Source organism: Anguilla anguilla, chromosome 3 (genome assembly GCF_013347855.1).
Source record: "Anguilla anguilla isolate fAngAng1 chromosome 3, fAngAng1.pri, whole genome shotgun sequence".
In the NCBI taxonomy this organism is placed as follows: domain Eukaryota; kingdom Metazoa; phylum Chordata; class Actinopteri; order Anguilliformes; family Anguillidae; genus Anguilla; species Anguilla anguilla.
The window spans coordinates 67,561,551-67,577,533 of NC_049203.1; the positions used below are offsets into that span (position 1 = coordinate 67,561,551).

General features: G+C 47.4%; 1 protein-coding gene across 1 annotated transcript in view; it reads right to left on the minus strand.

Moving 5' to 3' along the window:
- Positions 1–15,983, minus strand: part of abca12 (ATP-binding cassette, sub-family A (ABC1), member 12) — an 89,673-nt gene that overhangs the window by 1,623 nt on the left and 72,067 nt on the right. The window contains exons 58-70 of the mRNA XM_035409574.1: positions 15,441–15,495; positions 13,231–13,408; positions 12,706–12,821; positions 9,199–9,358; positions 8,522–8,775; positions 7,798–8,008; positions 5,798–5,907; positions 4,971–5,121; positions 2,695–2,829; positions 2,306–2,409; positions 1,931–2,023; positions 1,462–1,567; positions 100–237 (exon numbers count right to left, since the gene is read on the minus strand). Of these exons, the coding sequence (XP_035265465.1) occupies positions 100–237; positions 1,462–1,567; positions 1,931–2,023; positions 2,306–2,409; positions 2,695–2,829; positions 4,971–5,121; positions 5,798–5,907; positions 7,798–8,008; positions 8,522–8,775; positions 9,199–9,358; positions 12,706–12,821; positions 13,231–13,408; positions 15,441–15,495 (1,811 nt within the window). The remainder of the gene's footprint in view (positions 1–99; positions 238–1,461; positions 1,568–1,930; positions 2,024–2,305; positions 2,410–2,694; positions 2,830–4,970; positions 5,122–5,797; positions 5,908–7,797; positions 8,009–8,521; positions 8,776–9,198; positions 9,359–12,705; positions 12,822–13,230; positions 13,409–15,440; positions 15,496–15,983) is intronic.

Consider the following 15,983-nt stretch of genomic DNA (forward strand, 5'->3'; position numbering starts at 1 on the left):
TTTAAAAAAAAAAAAAAAAAAGCCGCAATGGAATGCATTAATGTGATATTCTGAGAAGCAGTATTGCCCAGTGAGCAGGGGGTCAATCTTCTCACGTACCTCGTCCAGCGTGGTCTGGCTGACAGAGAAGTGCTTGATCTGCAGTGCAGTTTTGTGGGACTCCAGCTGGTGGAAGATGTCTGCAACGCCTCCGGGGGCGACAGGCACGTGGTACTCCACCATGGATGAGTGCTGGTCCTGTTTTGGGGGCGGGGGGGGGGGGGGGGGGGTTGAAGAGTAGACAGGCACTGAGCAAGCTGGGACACGTTTCATGTATCACCCACCCAGACCCACAATATTCCCCACTGCTAGTTTTTGGACAACCGCACTGCAGTCATGGGATGGATGGCACAGGGGTCAACGGTACCCCCAATCAAAGTGTGTAATGTATAGATAACCACACTATACAATTTACCACCTATTTGAAAGCAGTCAAGTATTACTGAACATTTATAGCATTTGTAAGCTTGTCTACAATTTTTTGCCTTCAAATGAGCATCTGAGGCATTGCCTCATTGGCCCCAGTGCTGCCTAGGTAGAAACACTTGATTGGAACTCGTTCTGTCTCTCACAGTTTTTCAGAGGTGAACCCCCATCAGAAACAGCTCACGCCACAGCTCTCAAACCACAGCTCTTAAGAAAATTTAATTAACTAAAGCCAAGAAGCACATTTTTTTACTGTCATTTTACTGTCATTCTGTCCATGTTTTTAAACGTTACGGCTTTTCAAGTGCAGAAAAAAGGCCAGTCCAACAGTGTCCATTAGTATGCAGATTGTATCAGGCACTGGTGCAGTTATGAAAATGCTATTAATGATCTGCTTGTCCACTTTCTAAAACTACATTCTGTACATGTCCTAGTATCCTTTCTTTAAAAAACACCGATGTTTATGATGATGATGATAATAATAATAATAATAATAATAATAATACTTATTAGATTTTTATTGTTGTTATTATTATTATTATTATTGTTGTTGTTATTATTACATAAAAATAATATAAATTTTTCACAGGTAACCGAATGAAATTCCTAGTTCCTACTACTTGTTTCATTTAATGTTTTGAAAAAGTAAATTATATATTTCCTGTCCCTGCAAATGCGGTAACACATCCATTCTAATTGAACTGTCAGAGGTGCCCTAAATTCCTCATAACGTGTCACGTAACGGGCCTCGGTGCCCCCCAGGTTCTCATTTCTCGGCTTTCAGGGCGACGCTGGATGAGCACCGCGGTGAGAAACAGGAGAGGACGTCACCGTGAAGGGTGAGGACGGCTTTCCCAAAAGCGGAATCGGCCGAGAGGAACGACGCGCGCCGCGAAACCGACGGTGACCGGTGACGGCGTGTCACTTCCTGTTCCGAGTCTGACATTCACACCGCTGCGGCTCCCTCCCCCTGCTCCAGGGCCCTCCACGGCTCACCTTCAGGTAAGTGCTGGGGAAGTGCAGCTGCATGAAGTCGGTGATGGCGTCCACGTTGCTGGAAGCCCCCGCCATGTACATCTTCACCGTGAACCCGCTGCCAAATCTGAGGGGTCGGAGCAAATGAGCGCAGTCATTCAATAATCTTTTTTTTTTAAATTTCTCTCAGTAATGTAGTTTACTGCCCTAAAAAGACCGTAGGTATCGGTACAGTACGGGATGCAGAAGCTATTCACGGTCCCGGGAAGTAAATAAAACAGCATGATGTATCTGGCTAAAGTACTGTTCCTCGTGGCAGCACAAAGAAAGTGTCGTTTAGAACAGACAGGAAACGGTAAGTTTGCTTTAGAGCAGACATACAGGAAACGGCAAGTGTGGTTTAGAACAGACAGAAAATGGTAAGAGTGGTTTAGAGCACAGACACAGGAAACAGAAAGTGTAGTTTAGAGCAGACCCAGAGGGGACTGACCTGTTCTTGATATGCTGTAGAGAGCCCAGGCAGCGGAACTGGCCCTTCACCATGATGGCCAGGCGTGTGCACAGAGCTTCACACTCCTCCATGCTGCAACACACGCACAAACGACAAGGCTCGGTCAGCAACACGCATGCACACCCACACACACACACACACACACACACACACACAGCAAAAACTGAGTCACACTGCTCATGCTTCAGACACGCACGCACACACACAGCACGGCAAAGACCCAGTCAATCCACGCGCACACACACACACAGACACCACGGCAAAGGTTCAGTCACATAACTCATGCTGCAGCGATACGCATGCACACACATGCAGGCACACATACGCACACACACACGCGCACGCGCGCCATACCTGTGTGAGGTCAGAACCACGGCGCACTTCCCCTTCACTTCCTCCGAGATGATCCTCCACAGGTGGCGTTTGGTGCGCGGATCCATCCCGGAGCTGGGCTCGTCCTGGGGGGGTGGGGGGGGGGGGGGGTTAGGAAAAGTGTGAGGGCCCGGAATGCACACACTGTCCAACATGCAGGAGAGACATGACACACACTGCACACGCCTGATTGGTCCAGGCATGTCATGTGGGACAGCATATGACACGAACAGATGAATGCTCTTATGCCGACATGAAGCATGCCCGTGGGGACCAGACTCAGTAAATTGAGCCCTGAGGAGTGGTGGGGGGGTTGGGAGGAACGGTTGGGGGAGGAGTGGTGTGGGGGGCGGGGGGGGATGTCTCCTCACCAGCAGCAGGATCTGGGGGTGCCCGATCAGAGCCAGGGCGGTGGAGAGCTTCCTGCGGGTGCCACAGCTGTAGCTCAGGCTGGTGTTGTGGCGGTGAGAGCCCAGCTCCAGCTTCCTCAGCAGGTAGTTCACCACCTGGGGGGGCAAGAAGAGTCACATGACTCAGCCGTGGGGGGCGCAGGGTCAGGCCGACAGGTTAGGGGAGGAGGGAGGGGGAAGGAGAGGGGGAGGGGCCATGTCTCATGATTACCGATGAGTCTCAAAATAGATGTGTTAAAAACAACACACAATGTGTCATTTTTACACATGCGTTTGCGTTACCTTCAACACAGTCTATGAAAAAAAAGTCTCCCTTTGTAACACATGAATTAGTCATAGTTTTGACACAAAAAGTGTTTTGGATATGAACACATCCTTTTTGAGAGTGAAATGGCAACACACAGGGTGAGAGTACGGCACATTCTGTCAGGAGTCTACAACCACGCACAAAAAATCCCCCCACACGAGTTTGTACACAGTGGTCCCATCTCCACATGTAACTCTCTCTGCTTTCCCCCAGCTTAATACTCCTAAAAAACACAGGAAGTAAGCAGCCTGCTCTCCTTCATAAAATCCCAGCACATACCCTGCAGTCATGTACACACTACTGCACACAAAGAGGTCCTGGGCAAGACCTCAGCCCTAACGCTACAGAACCGCAAGGGCCAGAACCCAGGCCACCATTAGCCAATCCCACTGCATCGTTACAGGGGGCCGCATCATTACCAGCGGCAAAGATGCTTATCGGCAGCCGCCCAGCATCTCAAACGGGATCGTCAGACCGTTTCCCCCCCCCACCCCCCACCCCACCCCCACCCCACCGAAATGACTCACCTCATTAAAAAAGTGAGAGGAAGTGCAAGAGCATTACCCCCCATCCCCTCCATTACATCCGCTGGAGCCGACGGACGGGCTAAATATAAACCCGTCCCGGCAAATTAACCAGCGCTGATGTCACCCCCATCATCGCCATCGCCCTTGCTATTCCATTTTTCCCGCACAACAATGGCGGTAACGATGGCAATTAGCGGCCTCGTGTGTAATCCCTTTTGTCGGATTCGTATCTCTGCAGGTTCGGAGCTGTCGGCACTTAGCGTCGTCAGCACCGCCGACGGTAATCGGAGGTAATGCTTCCCATTATAAAAGCGCTATGTCCCGGTGTAAGGGCGAGGGGGCGGGGGGTGGGGAAGAGATAAATTGGGAAGGGCACCGAAGACGATGGCACAAACGGCGATTCGATGAGGCCTTGTTTTTTTTGTTTTTTGCTTTTTTTGCGCGACGGCCTCGACGTGTAAAAAGGGGACGTGTTTTTAATTTTTTTTCCTGAGGTTTCGCGCTTTTCTTCTGCCGCCCGACTTCATCGCATCAACGCGGCCCTCCGGTGTGTTTCCCCCGGAAACAAGAGCGAGCGGCGAATCAGACGCTCGAAAAAGGCTCGAAAAATCTGCTCCGCGGTTTTTGTCGAAACTGGCCCGACGCACCGTCCCCCTGCTACCGCGCTCTCCGCGGCGGCGTCATAACATCGCGGCAGGCTAACGACGCTAATCGCGGCTATGGCGCTACAGTACGTTCAGTGGGAACTAGAATAGCAGCGTCGTTACCCAGCAGACGTACTCATGCCCACTTCTTCTAACGCCGTTCGGCGTTTTCAAAACGGGACTCACGTCCGTCTCGACTGGACTCTGCGGAGTCAATTTCACTGCGCTTCGCTCGAGCGAAGGCGGAAAGCTTTAGCTGCCATTCCGAGATAAGCATGAGCCCATGACATCATGCGTGACATCATGCGTCATCACAAATTTTAAGACCTATTTTTACAACGATTACGTGTAATTGAGATTAACCACGCTAGATGCTAAAATGGACATTCTGCCAGCCAGATCACACTGAAATCGAGTGACTAAAAGCACACACTACCTACGGTATGTATACAACTTTTAAATGAATGTGACAAAATATCATGAATTTCCTTTCATCTGATTTCCAGTCAATAGTGGGTGAACGCCTACAGTGCATTTAGCAGATAAACACGAACGGCCAGTCAAATCAAACGCAGATTAAAAGCCAAATCTTGAGCAGGATGGATTTGAACGTGATTTCCTGGCATGGTGTCTTTTTTTAATTGGGACGTGGGACCATAACCATCCGAATTTATGACCCTACAACACCCCCACCCACCCCGTCCCGTCAGGCCAGGCAGCCTCTCTCTCCCTCTCTCTCTCTCTCTCTCTGTCTCTCACCCCATCGATCTCCGTCCTGGCCACGCCGCGGATCCGGCAGTAGAAGTACAGGTGCTCCTCGCCCGTCAGCAGGTCGTCCAGGGCGTCCACCTGGGGGCAGTACCCGACGTTGATGCCCTCGTTTCGGCAGTCCATGAGGTCCACCATCCTCCTGTGGGGGGGGGGGGGGTTCACGCACAAGCAGAGGGGGGGTGGCTTTAATTGTTACGTTCTGCCAATGTTGCTGAGACATTGTTGGAGCAACGTTGGCAATGCCAGTGTGGTTTCCACTGCTCCACCCTCATCCGCATTCCTTCTCTTTATAATTGTTTCTTAGATGGGCAGTCAAAGCAATGCAGTACAAAATAGGACACTATTATTTACAGCTACCTATAAAAGGGAGCAGCTGGCCACTAGGAATCATGATCTCGTTGTCGCCATAAGATTGCCATGCAGTGTTAATAGGCACTAGAAAAGCAGATTTGCCTACACTGTTAAGTATACTGAATAGTGCAGGGCTCCGCACTAACATGTGCTCGGTCAGCTAAATGAATTAGGAGCACACTAATGCAGCCCAATTAGTAGATGCACTCCCCAAATTATTTTTACAGGTAGCACACACCAATATTATGGAGCAAATGCTCTTAAAATGGGAGCACTGTAGAGCCTTGAATAGGGCAATACAATAAGAATGTTGTGGGATGGTTGTGAGCCAATAAGAGCACAGGGTTGTGTTTTGGATGCTAAACGTGCGGCAGCTGATTGGCTGAGGGACGGAGCGGCGTTTGCGAGCGCAGTAACGGGGCCGCAGGGGCGCCAATTTCAGGAGAGCGGGCGAGGTCTCGTACCCGTCCCAGTCACGGATCTGCGCCACCCCGTCCGTGGGGCTGATGTCTCCCGTCAGCATTTTGAAGGTGGTGGTCTTGCCGGCCCCGTTCACGCCCAAAAGCCCGAAGCACTGGGGGGTGGGGGGGGGGAGAGAGAAAGGGGGGAGACACATTAGGGTGAGCAGAGTAGTGTAATTGTTAAGGAACTGAGCTTGTAACCTAAAGGTTGCAGGTTCAATTCCTGGATAGGACACTGCCATTGTGCCCTTCAGCAAGGTACTTAACCTGTATTGCTTCAGTATATATCCAGCTGTATGAATGGATGCAGTGTAAATGCTATGTGAAATGTTGTGTAAGTCGCTCTTGATTAACAGCATCTGCTAAATGCCTGTAATGTAATGGGTGAGCATTTCATTTCATCATGCCCAGGTAACACTTTACGCCCACAAGCTAAAAATGACAGTCATACAGTAGGGCATGTTATGACACAAATATGAATTACTATGAATAATTTAGCGTTGTAGAATTATATGGTTCTGTCAGGACATTTTCGTGAAAGTATTTACACACAAAAGTATTTATTATTATTATCATGGGAATACGGAATTCTTGTGTCATTTTTTCTATTTATTAAACGGATGCAGTGCATGGCTGTAATACAAAACAATGCAATGGTACGGGGGTTTCAAAAAAGATATTCGAGCTTGACATCCTACAAACGCCGCTATCTGCAGACAGAGCTAAATAATTCAGATGATGAATTCCTGCCATGTCGCAGTCTGTGGTGTACAAAGGCTATATAACTGCATACGGCCCTCCAGTGCTGATGGAACTATCAGTGAAAGAGGACCGCAGCTACGATTCACTCACGAGCAGATAAATCATCTCCCCTGCACTTAATGAAGCAGTAACTTAAAAACCTAATATGCCCAGGGGAAGCGAGGGAGAGAAAAAAAAAATATTGCATATAAGGATCCCCTGATATCTCATAAGCGACTCTCTCCAAAAAATCTATTGCAGCTAACATCGAGTGAGGGCTGTTTTCCCCAGGCAGGCAGCAGTTAAGTGATAGTTTCAAGTAAAAAAAAAAAAAACTGGATAACTCTCATACTCTCTTTACGTCGTCTACGTCTTTGACACATAAAGTCAGATGTCTGCATCTGCGTTGCATAACACACGGCAAGAGTCTGGAAAGGTTTTGGACTATTTCCACCCGTAGATACGACTCAACCGAAATGTGATGCCACAGATCCAGCAATTGTTTTTTTTGTTTTTTTTGTATTGGACATGAGTCTGCGGTCTTGGTCTCAAGAACCACACATTCTACTGTGCTGAAACCTACGCTACAAGGCACATTTAATAAAAAATAAATAATACTTTTGAAAATACTTTCACTGCAACATGATTTGCCATCCAAGACACCTGGATTATGTCAAAAAAAATGTAAAATACTTCCAACAACATTTTTACGGGTCTTAGGAAGATGTCAAGCTCTTCTGGAGGAAAAGCAATAAGGAAGCTCATGAAACGACATCGGCTTCATTCGACATTGGCAGTGTGGAGAAGAAGGGGTTAAGAGCTTGACGTCTTCCTAAGACCTGGAAAAATGTTGAAAAATGTTGCATTTTACATTTTTTGGCATAATCCAGGTGTCTTGGATGGCAAAGCAATAAGGGAGCTCATGAAACGACACCGGCTTCATTTGGCATTGGCAGTGTGGAGAAGAATGGACGGAGTGTAGCACAGTGGGTAAGGAACTGGGTTTGTAACCGAAAGGTCGCAGGTTCGATTCCCGGATAAGGACACTGCCATTGTACCCTTGAGCAAGGTACTTAACCGGAATTGCTTCAGTATATATCCAGCTGTATAAATGGATACAATGTAAAATTCTATGTAAAAGTTGTGTAAGTCGCTCTGGATAAGAGCGTCTGCTAAATGCCTGTAATGTAATGGAATGTAAAGAAGGGGTCCTGAGGACCATCAGGAGCAGGCCCCTCCTGAGGGGCGGATTTTGGGCTCACCTCACCAGCGGGGATGCCCACGGACAGCCGTTTCACCGCCTGCACCTTCTTTTTGAGGTGCCGGTACACCTTGGTCAGCTGGTTGACCTGCAGGAGGTCGGAGCTGGCCCCGCCTCGGATCACGCGCTCGCGCTCCGCCACCACGTCTTCGTCCTCGTCTTCGTTCTTGATGCCCGTGTCCGGCACGGTCTTCCGGCGGCAGACGAGCCGCCTGTGGGTCAGAGGGGAAGTGGGGGCGTGAGAATATGAAGGGGGGGGGGGGGGGAGTTTGGTACGGAGATGGGAGGAGGATGAGTGGACTGGAAAATGAATGAAATGTATGGATGCAAAGTGTATGGAAAGGAAGGAGAATATCCATCAGCCTCTACAAATGCATTCACTGTGGAAGGTATCTATATGAACCAAAACTTAAAGACCTTAAAAATTAACTGGAAACCTCTTGGAATTTAATTTGAAATCTCTCTCTCTCCCTCTCACTCTCTCTCTCTCTCCCTCCCACCCTCTACCTCTCTTAACTCTTTTCCATTACTATTGTCCATCCCTTTGTTTTGCCTTGTTCCTGTTTCCATCCTCCTCATCTCCTCAAACCCCATTATGTCCACTTGTAACCACCCAGATCCTACAGACACATTCTGTCTCCAAAGTAAAGTGCTGACACCAGATCAGTCTGAGAGAACGGTCCGAGAGAACACCTGTGGCCCCCCCGCCTCTTCCCCTCCCCTACCTGAGCCTGCGGAGCAGCCACTTGTTCAGCAGCAGGCGCAGCGTGAAGAAGAGCGCCCCCTGCAGGAACATGGAGACGAACATCCAGCCCAGCACGTCCATGCCGAAGGGGTCCTTTGAGGCGTCTATGCCGTAGGCGCTCAGGATCTGCACCTGCATCTCCACCCGCGCCAGCTCCATCAGCCCGTTACCGAAGCTGAACTGGGGGAAGATGAGGAAGACGTAGCTCAGGATCTGGTACACATGGTGGATGCTCTGTGAGGGAGAGAGAGAGAGAGAGAGAGAGGAAGAGAGAGAGGGAGAGAGAGGGAAACATTTTAGCTACATTTCGTGATAAGAGCATGAATGACAGCTGAAGACTGTTCTTGTGTCCCTGTATGAAACTTTTTTACTGTGATCTAATCTACGAGTGAAGCAGTGTTGGGGTGTACAGCCAGTTAGCTCAATAAAACACAGGCAACCCGTAATACACATGTAAAAATGTCTTTTCATATATGGCTCCATCTACCTATGTGGGAAGTACGCCCATGTAAAATAGCATACTCAGCATACTTGATATAACACTTTAATTATACTTCAAGTATTCTTAAGTATAAAATAGTATATTTCAGGTATACTTCTGCATACTCTTTTTTTTTTTTACATGGGTACCACCTGATCACCCTTCCTCTTCCTCACCTCGTCCTGTAGGTTGAGCTGCCACAGGAAGTAGACCACGGAGGTAGAGATGATGGTGTTGACGCTGATGAAGAGGTTGATGCAGACGTAACTGATGAAGGCCATCTCCGTGTCTTTGAAGACTTCGGCCAGCAGGTACATCCAGGGGAAGGTGGAAAACCTGGGGGGGGGGGGGCGGGGGGTACGGTGGCAGAACAGAAGGGTCGGAGGTCAGATGTCATAGAAATAAAGAGTACCGAGAGCGATGAGAATGGAACAGAGATGGTTATAGAACAGGAACTCCCTAACTTTTTTTCTGTTGTGACCCCAAATGAATGTTCACAAATTTACATGACCCCAAGACCCCACACGCACACACGCCTCGTGCCTAACAACACCCTGTAGCCATGACAATATTGGAGATACACCAGGACCTCCCGTGCCCCATAGCTTTATTATAGTTGGATAGTTGTGATGCTTTGCATGTAGTGGCCTACATTCACATATTCTAAACAAGACAAAATAATACAGAATTTTTTTTTTTATTAGAATTTTTTTTCTCCAAAATTTTCAGGCAACCCCATCCTCAAATCAGGTGACCCCACACCTGAGGTTGCAACCCCCAGTTTGGGAACCCCGGTTACAGACTGTGAGCACTTAAATGTCATTCTGTTTTTTTGTCCTAATAATGTCACACAAATCTTACTGCCACAAGTCCACATCACTGCATCACATCCTACGATCAGAGTGTAGGAGAAAACTCTACACTTGCCACGAACACCCACATGGCTCATATTAATAACATACAGTTTCTGAGACCCGTCCACACTGTAAAATCATTTTGAGTACCACTAACACTGTGGCAGTGTCCAGCTTTTTGAGTCTGGCTCATTCCACACAGTTTACCATAGAGAAGCCATTTGTAAACAACTGTGGCATTATGATGTACTTCACAGACATCATTGTGATGTACTACACAGACATCATTGTGATGAACTACACAGACATCATTGTGATGTACTACACAGACATCATTGACACATCAGAGCATGCACGCGAGATACACATACCCATCTCAGGAAATGAGGGGAACGCAGCAGAACTATTATTAACCCACCAAGTTTGTCAAGTTCTCCACATCATTCCTCTACAGCTTGAACCCAAAGAATACATAAGGTCTGCATCTTGTAGCACATCCGGAGATGGCATCATGCACACGTGACATATTTCATAAAGTCATATATATAAATATATATACATATAAATATATATATAAATTTTTTTTTTGACTTTCTTATTGTTAATTGTGCAATCACACCAGATACATATTGCACAATTCCAGTAGAAAATAATCGCTGCAAGGGATTAGTCATCAATCTCTTCGGTCGATTATTATGGATATTCCGGTTCTTTAAGAGAGGGCCTAACCAGCCAGGCACTTTATAAAGAATATTAACATTATAGATACTGCTTTGCACAACACAGACAGATTCAGCAACACAAAAAGAAATTCAAATGCAAATCTGCTTTTGCAAATCAAGGATATTGGTATTCAGGAACAGACTAATTCTTTGAGTTTAATTAATCTGGGATGAGAGGAACATGTAAACAAAATAACAATATTGCATATAAAAAATATCTTTAGTGACAGAGAGGAAACATTAGAGAAACAAAGCTAAGAAGCTTGAAGATAAATGGCTTCATCTTGTGATGAGGAAAACTCATCCATTTCCTTTCCTCTGAGCAATCTTGTTTTATTCATTACTCGTGGTGATTGGGGTGTTGAGGTCAAGAGAAAAGATGTGTTTAAACAGAGACTGAGCACGAAGAAAGAATGTGTATATGAGAGAGAGATAGAGGGAGATGGGGAAAGACAGAGAGGGGAGAGAGAGAGAGAGTATGTGTGTGTGTGTGTGTGTGTGTGTGTGTGTGTGTGTGTGCGTTTGTATGTGTATGTGGTTCTGTAAGAGGGGAGAGAGAGAGACAGAGAGTTTATGCGTTCGTGTGCACACAAAATAATCGCAGAGTGTGTGTGTGTGTGTGAGAGGGAATATGTGTGTGTGTGCGAGTGCATATGTGTGTGCGCGCACAAGGGAATGGGGAGTGTGCGTATGTGATTCTGTAAGAGGAGAGAGAGAGAGAGGGAGAGAGAAAGAGAGAAAGATAGATACAGGCATCGGCGCCAGGCTCTGAACAAAAGCAATTGCACATGTTCAGGTGAGCGCGGAGCAGACAGGCCTGTTTGCCGTGTGGTTATTTATCGGGGAGAATTAGGCAGCGGTGTGATGAATGGGGGGGAGCGCCTCACTGACAGGGACGTGTTTCTGAGGAGCTAAACCACCCCCCCACCCCCAGAGACACGGAGCTCATTACAGCTGCAGGAGAAGCAGTGCAGCGCCATCTTCTTTCAAAGACCTCCATGGGGGTGGGGGTGGGGGGGCGGGGGGTGAGGGCTGGTGCGACTTTACAATTTTCAAAAAAGGCATTTTACAACCGAATTTTTTTTTTTCTTCAACTGAACAAAAGGCAGCCCTTGGCTGTGAATCTCCTTCGCCTGCTCATATTTAATGGTGGCTCGGCTTAGCTGGATCTCTCAGACACGCCCCGAAAAATCGTGACACAGTTCCTAACCAGGGGCAGAAATCTCCATTTGATTGACAGGCTTTGTGAAGGGACTACGCCTCTTAGAGGCAGCTGAGAGTGAGAGTGGGTAAGGGTTGCCAAATTTCCAAAAATGCAGCCATTTTTTTCATTAGCATCATTTGATTTGTACCGCACGTTGCACAGAGAAGTGTCGCAAAGGCGGTTTACAGTGGATCAGAAGGAAAACTTGAAAAAAACCAGGCCTGGACCCCCAAAAAGCAAGAAAGTGAAAAAAAACTGCCCTGCGGGGAGGAAAACACTCAAAAAATGGATGGAAATTGATGGAAAGGATAATCATAGTGACATATCGCCTGAAATCTGGAAAAAAAGTTTTTCCAGCATAACAGGATTCAAATTTTTTTTGGATATATTATAAGTGTCCCGGATGACAAAACATGCAGCGTTTTCAAAAATACTTTTCATAGTGTTTTCATTGAATGTCCTTTCGAGCGAACGTTTCATACTTGCAGGATTTATGGTTCTTGAGATTAACACCAGAGACTTATGTCCCCTAGAGGGGACAAAAAATGAATTGCTGAGTCTATCCGCCATGTTGTCGCAGAAGAAGTCTTCGCCCGGGTTAGAGGGATCTGAAGAGAGAAGGCAGCTGAAGAGAGAGCTTGGTGAGCGTTACCTCCAGAGAAAGGGCTAAGAGGATGTGGCAGTCTGGATCAACTGAAGATGAATCACTGTATTAAAGGTCACTTTTGAGAGGGTGGGGGGCTGCTGTGAACGTTTGGCTTTTGGTTTTTGCCGGAGCGTGTACTAATCTGAGGTGATGCCGGGGTGCGTACTAAGATGTGGGGGTGCATACTAAGCTGCGGGGCGGGGGGTGGGGGGGTGGGGGGTGGGCTACTAATCAGGCCGGGGGGTGGGCGTACTAACCCGAAGAGCACCAGCAGCAGCGCCACCGCGCCCAGGTTGTTATTGCTGGTGAAGGCCGGGAGCTGGAAGGCTGCGATCATGGCGATGGAGATCGTCACGGGGACCATGTACAGGGCCTGCGGAGAGAGACAGCACGGACAGTCACACCTACAACGGAGACTATACTACCACCCCCCCCCCCCCCCCCCCCCCCCCTCCAACCGCCCCTTCTGCTCCATCTCCCAGAGCACACCACTCAACAGAATCTTTTCATTTTGATTAACCCTTTTACGGTGTGAGTTCTTAACTGAACATTCCAATGCTGATGTCACAATCGCCGTTGGTAACGGAAAGCAAAGAGGTTCTACAACACTGGCTTGGAATTTTGAAGAAAAAAAAAAATACAATTTAATGGATCGTACCATGCCATAGAGGAAATTGGAAAGGAGGCGGATCGTACCATGTCATAGAGGAAGGTGGAAAGGGGGGGGGGGGGGGGGGGTCGTACCATGTCATAGAGGAAGCTGGAAAGGAGACGGATCGTACCATGTCGTAGAGGAAGTTGACGGCCCAGTAGAAGGGCTCCCCGATGCCAGAGATGTGCTGTAGCCCCTTGGAGCCACTGTGGTGCTCCTGCACCTCGTAGATGACGAAGCTGGCCGACATGATGGAGTAGCCCGTCAGGATGCAGAGGGCCACCAGGATGTGAACCAGGCTCCGTACCCTGCCGCGGACGGGACGGGGAGAGAGAACCGGCGGCGTCAAAATTAAACCGGACACATCTCACGCCGCTAGCGCTGTCGTGCTACAGGCGTTACAATCACTGCCCTCAGTTACCGCGAGGCAGTCTAAGAGGGTTTCAATTTCAGTATACATATGTGTGTGTGTGTGTGTGTGGGGGGGGGGGGGGGGGGGGGGCATATATAGACATATATTAAAACACATTTAAATATTATTAAGGGTAGTTTAACAAAAAAAGAAGCGCACATTGCTACTTGGATAATATTTTGGCAACTGAAATATTCATCTCATCTGTGAGGCAAAAAGATTAAAAAGCAGCATTAGCATTAACGTTAGCATTAGCATTTGTCATAGCATTAAAATTTGTCGAAGCATTAACGTTAGCATTTGTCTTAGCACTAACGTTCGCATTAGTATTTGTCTTAGCATTGGTGTCAGCATTAGCCCAGCCCACGTTTGGCAGCATAGGCCAGGCTCACAGCCTTGGATCTCATTACTACTACAGGCACGCACACTTTCTCCCTAAACTCCATCCAATATCCGTCTGTTTTGGATGAGTCATCCTGCCAGAGTGCTTGCTTTCTGGCAAGAGATGAGAACACAGGATGCGAGAGATACGAGAGAGAGAGAGAGAGAGAGACGGAGAGAAAGGTTGGAGGAGGAAAAGAAAAGAAAGGGCAAGAGCTGAACAATTAAGGACGATTCTGGTCTTCAAACAGGGCCAGACCTTGAAAACGGAAACGTGACGCACGAGGTGTACGACAGCGTTAGCCGTTAGCTCGGGAGTGAAGCAGGGGGTTAAACTGAGCTCTGTGTTTCCGTGGTGATGGGATTCCCCCCCCTCCCTCCCCCCCTCCCCACGTGTGGGAGGGGAGATTAATGCACCCCCCCCCCGGGCCCCCCAGCTCACGCCCCTGACAGAGTGCTGATGCCCGGGCGTCTCTCTCAAAGAGGCATTATCCGGGGGTAACGCCAGGCTCCATGGGGGGGCCTCCTCTCTTCACGGGTGATTAAATCGCGGCGTTGGACGCTAGCGGGCTAGCTGGCTAACGGGCTCGGTGCCACGCGTATGTGAACGGTGAGGGACGACCCCCCCCCCCCGCCCCACCCGCGAATATCACCGAGCTCTTAACACGCGGGCTTTCGCCTTTACCCGAGGCTTTTAAATTTTATTTATTTTTTTTTTAAACAGGAAACTGGCTATCGAATCAATTAACCTCTGCGTCACATTGAGAGTGAACACACACCACCATCAGGCCACTAATCAATAAAACCTGCTGCTCCAGAAAATGAGTTTTAAAAACATAACGCATTTTTTTTTTTTTTTTTTTTTTTGAACCATGAGTATATAAAGTAGTCGGATCGGATTATTTCATTGCTCAAAACTCAGCCAGGTAGGTGTAGGAACATCTCCCATTTCCAAACGGAGTACTTCATTTCACTGCGGTAGGCAGGGACCACTCATTTATCATGGCTGCCTGAGCCTCCACACACAGCTGTGAACGCCCACCTACAGTAGGTAGTTCCATGCAGGTCCAAATATATGAATATAATATATGAATATTTCTGGCTGTCCTGCTGCTTTACCGTGCTCAGACCCACAAAATTTATAAGCTGTCGTAAGCACTGTGTAGCACGTGTCACGACCATTCATAACCTTTCACTGGAGAGATTTTTGATGAACTTTTATTGAATGAATTTTACTGAATTACTTTCCAATTGATCGGGCCCAGGTTGATTCGAGTGGCTTCCGTTGGGCAGACTTGCCCCCGATTTATTTGATTTTGTTGCCAGTAAGCTTACGTGCGAAGATCCTTACGTGCGGAGTTCATTTTAACACCGCACGGACGCTTGTTCTTATTAATTTGCCCATGTAAACGCCCAGCTGTGCGGATGCAAAAAAAAAAAAAAGGCAACTGTCTATTTCCCCCCATTTCAGGAACAGACATCTGCTAACAGACGCAAACACATTCACGCAAACGCTGCAGAACAGACGGAGAGATTAGGGTCCTTACATGGCGTCCTCGTCCTGCACCTTGCCGGGATAGGGATGGCTGGACACCGAAATTTCTGCAGGGGGACAAAAATCACAAACACAAAAAAATTTTAAGATTACTTTTTTCAAAATCTTCCGGATGATAAGACACTACACGTGGATTTCCACTTGTTCAAAAAGGACAAGCTCTGAGGCAGAACTTCACTTAGCAATAAATTTTTAAAAAGCGAGGCCTCTTTCTTTGTTATAATAGAAAAAATAATAGAAAATGTGAGTATGTTTTAGCTGTATCGTTGATGAGTATCAGACGATTATTAAATAATTTCGAGTATTTATTACTTGAATGCCTTAAACATTGCGTTTACAGTTTATGTTTCTGTAGGTTCATAAAATCAGTTATGAATATATGGGTGTTTCTACATAATTCATGTGAGAATTTATTTTAACACAAAAAATATATTCATTCCATTTTGCATTTTCTTATATGGGAATATTTGATGGTATATACACACACACACACACACACACATACACGCACACACACACACATGCATTTTTTCTC